This window comes from Chiloscyllium plagiosum, chromosome 24 (genome assembly GCF_004010195.1).
Source record: "Chiloscyllium plagiosum isolate BGI_BamShark_2017 chromosome 24, ASM401019v2, whole genome shotgun sequence".
Taxonomy (NCBI): Eukaryota; Metazoa; Chordata; class Chondrichthyes; order Orectolobiformes; family Hemiscylliidae; genus Chiloscyllium; species Chiloscyllium plagiosum.
Window position 1 is genome coordinate 24,149,712 of NC_057733.1, and position 9,245 is coordinate 24,158,956.

At 38.6% G+C, this 9,245-nt stretch overlaps 1 protein-coding gene and 1 non-coding gene across 2 annotated transcripts in view; one reads left to right on the forward strand and one right to left on the reverse strand.

The window, feature by feature from the left end:
- cfap52 (cilia and flagella associated protein 52) overlaps positions 1-6,521 on the reverse strand; it is an 82,299-nt gene extending 75,778 nt beyond the window's left edge. Inside the window, exons 1-3 of the mRNA XM_043714591.1 lie at positions 6,441-6,521; positions 4,760-4,959; positions 1,998-2,134 (exon numbers count right to left, since the gene is read on the reverse strand). Of these exons, the coding sequence (XP_043570526.1) occupies positions 1,998-2,134; positions 4,760-4,959; positions 6,441-6,501 (398 nt within the window). The 5' untranslated portion in view covers positions 6,502-6,521. The remainder of the gene's footprint in view (positions 1-1,997; positions 2,135-4,759; positions 4,960-6,440) is intronic.
- A 1,011-nt stretch (positions 6,522-7,532) lies between these two features.
- Positions 7,533-7,604, forward strand: trnaq-cug. The gene has a single exon. It is a non-coding gene; the product is annotated as a tRNA-Gln (tRNA).
- Positions 7,605-9,245: the final 1,641 nt, after the last annotated feature.

The window sequence follows — 9,245 nt, forward strand, 5'->3', positions numbered from 1 at the left end:
GAACTAAATCCCCTTAAGCCCAAACATAGACACATGCACACAACACAAAAGACAATAGTCTCTTCAGAAAATGTGCAAAAGAAAACTCACACAAGCATCTGAAATCAAAGGATAGAATTTGATGGAAGCTCGATTTTTTATAAACTGTAGGTAAACCACTGCAGGCATTAAACTGTTGACTTAACTTCTAAGATACTGTATGGTATAACCCATCTTCAATCTGAACATGTCCAATATTTTCTATCTTCCATATCTTCTATCTTTTACATAACCCAAAAATATAAATATACATTTCCAACAGGAAAAGACATTTTTGCTAACATATCACTGTATTATTATTTTATGGGAGATGAACAAGCATGATTTAAGTTGGACAGCTATTGCAGATTGCATTAGAAAACTGATATTTTTGTAAATGAAACGTCCTTATTTTATTAATTTTTTTTGGTCTGAATTTTAATATTTATGTTCTGTAACTCCACTTATTTGATGGAAATTAATTTCTAATAGACTGGCTGCTTGAAGTCTACACATGTGGTTATGGTATTTTCATTGTTAAGATAGAAAGTTCCAAGATAAAACACAAAAAAGGAAATACAACGTATTTCCAAGTCAGGTTGGTGAGTGACTTTAAGAAAGACTTTAAAAGAGGTGGTGGTTACTCATTTGCCTGTCACCATTGTCCTTCTAGATGTTACAAATCACAGGTTAGGAAGCTACTGTGGAAAAAGTCTTGGCGAGTTGCATCAATACAGCCTGTGTATGAGATACATCCTGAAGTCAGTATGCATTCATGATGGACAGAGTTAATGTTTACACAGGCCAATTGAATGAACCATTTTGTTCTTAATGATGCTGGATTACTTTAGCTTTGTTTGAGCTAATCAGGAACCTGATTTGTGTTTTGTTTATGTAGAAATGTTTTGTGAGTTAGGAGGTGAGTCATCAGTATTTTAGCAACATTATATATCTGGTCCAATGAAGTTTATGGTCAATGGAAGTTCACATGACTCAGATGGTGGGTTTTAAAAAATTTATTCACAAGATGTGGATAACACTGGCCAGGCCAGATTTTTTTGTCCATCCCAGAAGGAAGTTAAGAGTCAACCACTTTGCCGTGGTTCTGGAGTCACATGTCAGCCAGACCAGGTAAGGATGGCAGTTTCCTTCCCTCAAGGACATTAGTGAACGTGATGGGTTTTTCCCAATAATTGCAAATGATCATCATTGGACTTTTAATTCCAGATATTTATTGAATTCAAATTCCACCATCTGTCATGGCAGGTTTCAAATCTGGGTACACAGAACATTACTTAGGTCTTTGGATTGACTGTCCAATGATAATACCACTAGTCCATCAGCAAAATCAATGCCATTGAACATCAAAGGGAAATAGTTTGATTTTCTCTTTTTGGAGATGACCACTGTGGACTAAAAATGTGGCAAAATATCACTTGTCACTTAACAGCCTGAATTTGAATGTTGTTCAGGTCTTGTGGCATGTGCCTTTGGCTGGTTCATTATTTGAGGAGTTGTGAATGAAAATGAATACTACGATCATGAACAAAGCTTTGCATGCTGACCTTTTATTGGAGGAAAGGTCATTGATAAAGCAGTTGAAGATTGTTAGGCCCAAGAAACTACCATAAAGAATTTTGACAACAATGTCCTAGGCTAAAACGATTGGCCTTCAACAACCACAATCATTTCGATTTGCCAAGAACAATGCATTTTGGGTACTGAGAATGTAAATTAAAAATAGAACATGCAGCATTTGTGAAGAAAGAAACAGAGTTAACATTTCAAGCCAAGAATCTTAACTATTATCAGGTTGTCGATTTGATACATCGATTCTGTTTCTCTCTCCATGTAAATGGCCAGACCATTCAGCAAATTTTTCGTAAAATTTTCTTTTGTGTTACATATAATTCCAGTTCGTGGAATGTTTTCCCATTATTTGTATTGACTTAAATTTTACAATAGGTTCCCTCTGTTACCTGCCATCATCCTGACCGCCAAGAGAGACCAAATAGAGATCATTTGGGGAAAATGCTAATGATTCAACTTTGGCTTGGTGAAGTGTCATGGTTGCATGAATTGCTTTTTCAACATAGTTATAGATGATGATATCAGCCTGCAACGATATACAATATGCAGATTTCAGTCAATCACACTGAATACCTCTCAGTAAAATATGAACTGTCAACACAGTGGATCATTCATATGTTACATTAAATGATCACAAAATCAACAGTGGTGAGGACTTGAAATCAAAAATAAGCATTTCTGTTTAGATTTTTTTAAAAATTGCAATTATTAGAGGTAATTCTAGTGTTAAATTATCTGATGTTATTTGCCTTTACTATAAAGACAAGGGGCTGAAATGTTATCATATTTTAGCAAAGTGTCATTTTTATTGAGTTTCTCTCTGCGAAGCCTAGCAAATGTTTTCATGCAATCACCCCAAACTCATCTCATTAACTAGGTGCCATGCATCTGTGGCATCCCCCCGTTATCCAGTGCTAACCCAATTCACCTATTTGCCACAGGCAGAAATATTCTTAGATACTCTGGCTTATGCTGGCATCCATGGTGTTGACGCCATATTTAAAAAGCCATTGCAAACCCAGATGAGCACTGGCATTCGGAGCCGCTCTGTATGATTGCATACATTTGTGATGACATTGTGGCTTTAAGAGGTGTGTTTTGTCCTAATTTCTTTTAGAGAGAGACTAGGGGTCAGGTACCAAGTATCCATGAAAAGATAAACAACTTGTGAGGCCTTTGGGTTTTTTAAAAAGTTGGAACAATACAAAGCGGCGTGAGTGTTTGTGGTCAAGTCCTCCCAGAACCAGGGTTTTCGAGAGCTTTTGGCAGTTGTCACTGGAGTCTCAGAAGGGTTGGAAGGCAATGAACATCTTCTGCCCTCTACTCTGTCTCTCTGGGGAGCTGCTGCATGTATCTCTTTCTTGCTGATACGATTGCACATGAGATGATCTGTTTTTCCAAGAGTGTGTTTATCGGACGGTACTATATTAGAACAGTTACTTAGTAATAATTACTGTATCTATTGTTCTGTTAAGTTTTTTTAGTAGAGGTAAATTTCCAAATTCCTTTTTTTGTTGTATTTTAACTATAGTGTTTGAATAAATTGTGTTTTGCTTAACATTGAGTAGTTTGACAAATTGAATTACATCCAGAACACAAGATCTCATATTTACATTTAAAATAAGAAAATGTTAAGGTTTCAGCTACCTTCTTAATATATTTTGAAGGGATCTCCTCTGGTCCATAACACATTCTACCAGGGCATGGAAGTGTGAAGCTTTGTGAGGCAGTCGGCAAGTAAGGATATTAAAAGAATCCAATGGCTCAAATAACAATAAGTGCTCAAAGATTAGATTAGATTCCCTACAGTGTGGAAGCAGGCCATTTGGCCCAACAAGTACACACAGACCCTCTGAACAGTAAGCCACCCAGACCCATTTCCCTAATGGACCTAATGGGCAATTTAGTGTGGCCAATCCACCTGACCTGCACATTTTTGGATTGAGGGAGGAAACTGGATGGTAATCATACAGGCAGTAGGAATAGAAATTCCATGATGGCATTTGATCACATGAAGCACTCTGCCACCTGGTAGTTTGGGCAAGGCAGATGATGTAAAACACAGGATTTTGTCAAAATTATTATATCAATGTGATCAACCACAATAAGATTGAGGATGGCAAGGATCTGGTCTGTGGATCAAACCCAAGGCCACAGTGATGATTGGAGTGAAAGTGAGTGGGTGGGGAAAGGAACTATTAAATTTTGCCACTGGTGTGTACACAAGATAAAAAGTTAGGTAAAAGGAACATATAGCAAACAACGGATGCTTCAATGGTCTTTACAGAATGTCATAAAAAGCATATAATTCAGCTGTGGTCTCATCCAAGAGTGATTCAAGTCTGGAGTGGCAGCAAGAAGACAGAGGACAAGTAATAGACTCATGTAAATATTGCAGGATGGGGAGTGGGGCAGTCAGATGGTGGTTTAACTGGTTTTGGGAAATGGAGAACAAGAAGGAAAGGACGATGGATGAAGACTCGCCATCTGAGGTAGTTTGGGCTGAGGTTAGGAATAGGAAAGGTTAGGAGTTTTTTACAGGCCTCCTAATAGTCCTAGAAACGTAGAAGAAAGGATTGCGAGGATGATTCAAGAGAAGAGTGAAAGTAATAGGGTGGTTGTTATGGGGGACTTTAACTTACCTGATATTGATTGGGAAAGCTATAGCTCAAGTTCATTAGATGGGTCAGTGTTTGTCCAATATGTGCAGGAGGGTTTCCTGTCTATGTTCTAAGGTAGAAGAGGAACTAAAAGAGAGAAGGAAAGTAGATAGAACTACTATGTTTATGTCCAAAGCAGCAGCCAAAATGTGTGCATGAATGGCCATATTTAGATTACCATTGGTTAAATAGTTTTGTATTCCTTTCCTCTCTTTCCAGGAATAACTACAAATCTACATGGTTACTCTAAATGTTTGAATACGAGGATAGTTTACTTTGTATTCTGGGTCTCAACAGATTTGGTAATCTTTATATACAAATCCTCTGTATTTTGTTCTGCACACACTTCAATTGACTGTTTCTGCAGTTGTGTTCAGTAAGGGGAGGAAAAAATGGTTAATTTCAAGTTCTTGATATTCTAAAATTCTTCATGCATTGCAGAATTAAATTTGCTCAGGGCAAAAGTCAGTAAAACAATACATTCTTCTTACCTTAAAACCCATATAAGTGACCTGTCCTGTTGCAATATATCTTCCACCCCTACTAACCGCAACGAAGGAGATATTGTTAGTATGACTTTCCAGGAAAGCTTGTTGGCTAGTCTTGAGGTTTTGTACAATGGTTGTACATCCCAGAGGATAAATTATATTTTCACAATCAGGATGCACAGATAAGCCAGAAGGTACTTTTCCTGTAAAAACAGCCATACAATCTAACTTAAAATGAACCAGAGTCAAAGAATGCTTACATTTACAAGAATGCTATGTTTTGCATGACGCTGTGCTCTCAAAATGTTTAATCTGTTGTGGATTGCTTAGCCACTTAAGTCTGTACTGAATACCGTTCTGATAACAAATCCTGTTGACTCAAAATATTAACACTGTTTCTTTCACGACAAACACTGTTTCTTCAGCACTTGCATCTTTTATTTCAGATTTCAACCATCCACAGTACTTCGCTTTTATTTGAGTATATATTCAGTTGGATTGTCATTTCTGTTATATCATCCTACTACAGAGTACTATATCCTTAAAAATGCTCGGCATGGATATTTCTCAATAAATGTAACTAATATAAACTTTTAGAAGCTTCATAAAACGATTAGTTTTCAGTAAAGAATCTGAAGTGATCAGAAAACTTTGAGAAGATTTGTAGTTGATGCTAAGGATGTAAGTTGATGGTAAGGATGTAAGTTAGCTCGCTGAGCTGAAAGATTTGTTTTTAGATGTTTCGTCACCATACTGGGCAACATCATCAGTGATATTCCCCAGTGAGGCATTGGTGGTAGATCCTATCTACCTTCCCTTGAAAAAAGAACCAGAAATGACATCACCCACCTTAAGAAACCAAGACCTATAAATAGAGAGACAGGACATACCACCAGCCCTTCACCAGCGACTCTCAGTGATGATGTTACCTAGTATGGTGACGAAAAGTCTGAAAACAAATCTTCCAGCTCAGCGAGCTAACTTATATACTGATCAGAAAATATTTTTTTAAAAAACTATATTTAACATTTTCTGGCACTGTGTGGGATTATTATTAAACAACATTTGCCATCACGGCACATAAGGAGACATTAGAGAGACTCCCAAAAATTTGATCAAAGTTGTGAGTTTAGGGTACACTTTAAAGAAAGAAAAAGAGCTAGTGAGGCAGAGATCCTCTGGGAATTACTTCCAGAGTTTAGGGTCTTGGTAATTTAAAGCGGAGATAAAATTTAGGGATCCTCTATGCGGAGAACCGCTGAGATCGCTAGGGTTGGCGTATTGAGGGAGATTACAGTATTAAGGGGAAAAAACATCGAGGGATTTCAAAACAAGACCGAGAACGTAAAATTGAAGTATTTCTTGATTGGGAGTAATGTAGGTCAGCGAGGACAGTGGGAAGAGGGAAAGCGGACTAAGGCAGAATCAAAGCATGAGCAGCAAGGTCTTGGCAAAGACTTTCCTTGCAAACGCAGTGCAGTGATCTCAGAATGCAATTAAGTTTTAAAAGGACAGGAGCAGTCGGCCTGACTCCCCTGTCAGGGAGGGGGTGCCCAGACAAGGAGCTCACTGGGGACTGAGCTCAGTCAGAGCAGGGACACAGCTTCGAGTAGAAACAGACCCTGGAGTGTGACCACAACAACCAGAGAACAAACACCCTGCCACCTGAGCTACTGCCTCTCACCATTAAAACCAATGATGGACTCCAGCTCGAGTTGCGAGAAGTCCTCAGTTTCCTTGGCCATGACTTGTTGTTTGGAGGCGAATCTTCAATGGGAGCCGCAACTACCGGACACTGTGTACAAGCCGTCGCTAGGAGACCGGCAACGACATGCGCACTGAGGAGCAGCTGTGCCGGTAGAAACATGCGCACTGAAGAGCAGGTGTGCCGGTAATGACATGCGCACTGAGGAGCAGCTGTGCCGGTAATGACATGCGCACTGAGGAGCAGCCATTGCCGGTAAAAACATGCGCACTGAAGAGCAGGTGTGCCGGTAATGACATGCGCACTGAGGAGCAGCTGTGCCGGTAATGACATGCGCACTGAGGAGCAGCTGTGCCGGTAAAAACATGCGCACTGAGGAGCAGTAGTGCCAGCAATGACATGCGCGCTGAGGGATATTCATGCTGCAAGTTGGGTATCGAGCCGGAAGGACATTATTTTATAAACTGCGTGAACTTTCAAAATTTATTTCCAATTTATAGCAACATTAAAGTCTTCAATATGTAGACTATTCTTTTATTCTGGTAGACTAACCTGAATTTCATAAAATAATTATTGTGCATTTATGGACTAGTTTATCCAACAAAATTGTGAAGTGATGTGAAATATTCTATAATGTTAACTGTTTAAAAAGCTCCATAGAGATGGGATTGAATCGAATGCTTTATTGTGTTGGTATTAATTCAGGATTATTATCATTCGCAAGAAAACATCATTTCCAGTAAAGCCATTTAAAAACCAATGCGTGTTATGCAAATATTCTTTAATTTTCTCCCCCACCGATTTCTGAAAGTGGAAGCATGTGGAACCAATTTGTTTCAGAACCGAATAAGTTGTTTGTTTGTTTTGCTTAACATTATGGTATTTTCAACCCAAATCTCAGTGGGTGTACATGTACACGGTGAGTTTTAATGTCAGTGTACAATGTTTGCACACTTTTTGCACGCTTAATTTGTAAAAGAACAATAAAAAATAAATCATACTTTAGTATACCTAGAAACAATACTGTCGTAATCAAGGAGGAAGCTGCGTATTCATGTTGCTATTAGTGGGGGTTCCATGGTGTAATGGTTAGCACTCTGGACTCTGAATCCAGCGATCCGAGTTCAAATCTCGGTGGAACCTTACGTATTATGTTGCTTCCCGTTTTTCATGCAACTCCCACTATCTTAGAGAAAGAAACAGCGTGAATTATTATTTTGTATGCTGCTAGTGACTTCTGCAGCCGAACTGCAAAATTAATTTAAAATTAGATACATGGTTCATACAAATTTAATTGTAATGCATTTTCATTAGTACGTACCATGTAAGTGCATTAAGAGGGAACTAAATGAATCCAGCAGTGAGTGATCCGGATGGACTGTACGCATTAGAAAACAGTAAAATAGACATGATGTTTTAGTTTCATTTACTGTATTAACTATATTTGGTTTGGAGCACAGTGCAGCGCTAGAAACAACCTAGAGATGGATGTAATTAATCTCCCGGAACAGTTTATACCATCATAACTTGAATCACAAGGCTTCGTCCACTTTTACGTTTTTGTTAATAGATAATAACTCACATTGAAAAGTATGAACAGGGTGCTGCAAATAGCAAGAAAAAAAGAAAACAAAAGGACCGCAAATGACAGATTAATGTCAATACAAATATCACGACACTTCACTATGTCGCTGTTTATATAAAGTTAGGGTAAATGCTTTTATAAGTGGGACTTTTGTTTCTAATTCAATCGGATAATTGTGGCCAAAGTGCGCTTGAAATTGCGGAGGTGAGTTTAAAGTTCAGGGGTCCACTAAATTTCATGTATATAAACAGGAACACGAAATCTACCAATCAGAGAACATCATTGAAAGTGATTGTTTCCCCCTCACGTGTTTATGGTTCTTTATCAGGTGCTGTCTCATTAATGCACCTGAAAATGAGCTTATTAAAGATTTCTCCATCCTCGAGTTTGAGTCTATCTTGATTTAAAAGTACTTTCTATATTGCACTATACTGAAATATTAAAAGTTTCACTGGTGTGTATTGGGCAATTTCAGACGTTTAAAAATGTGTTGCTGGAAAAGCGCAGCAGGTCAGGCAGCATCAAAGGAACAGGAAAATCGACGTTTCGGGCATAAGCCCTTCTTCATGCTGCCTGACCTGCTGCGCTTTTCCAGCAACACATTTTTAAAGCTTTGACCTCCAGCATCTGCAGTCCTCACTTTCTCCTCGAAGGCTTATGCCCGAAACGTCGATTCTCCTGTTCCTTTGATGCTGCCTGACCTGCTGCGCTTTTCCAGCAACAAATTTTTAAGCTCTAATCTCCAGCATTTGCAGTCCTCACTTTCTCCTAGTTTCAGAGGTTTGTTTTGATATGAGAAAGCAAGACTTAAAAATGTACAGCCAGGAAAGTTTAATTGAAGGACACACATGAAGGTGACTAGATCTGCTGATTTGAGTTCTACACACCCTCAAATACAAACCAAAGGTTTTGCGGCAGGGCGCCTGGGTTTAAATCCCAACTGCTCCAGAGGTGTGCCATTGTATGTTTGAACAGATTGATTTAAATAGTTATTAAAAAAAAGATTTCATTGGAAAGGACAAATCAGTACTGTAGGCCACTAACACAACCAGACCGTGTGAGGCCACACACAGAGAGATGAAAATACTAACTAGCGTAAAATCAAAATCTAATTCAGCAGAGTTAGCGTGACTTCATGAAAGGGAAATAGTGTGTCCAACCATATTTTTAATGATATGTGAGACGTGGGCATCGCTGGC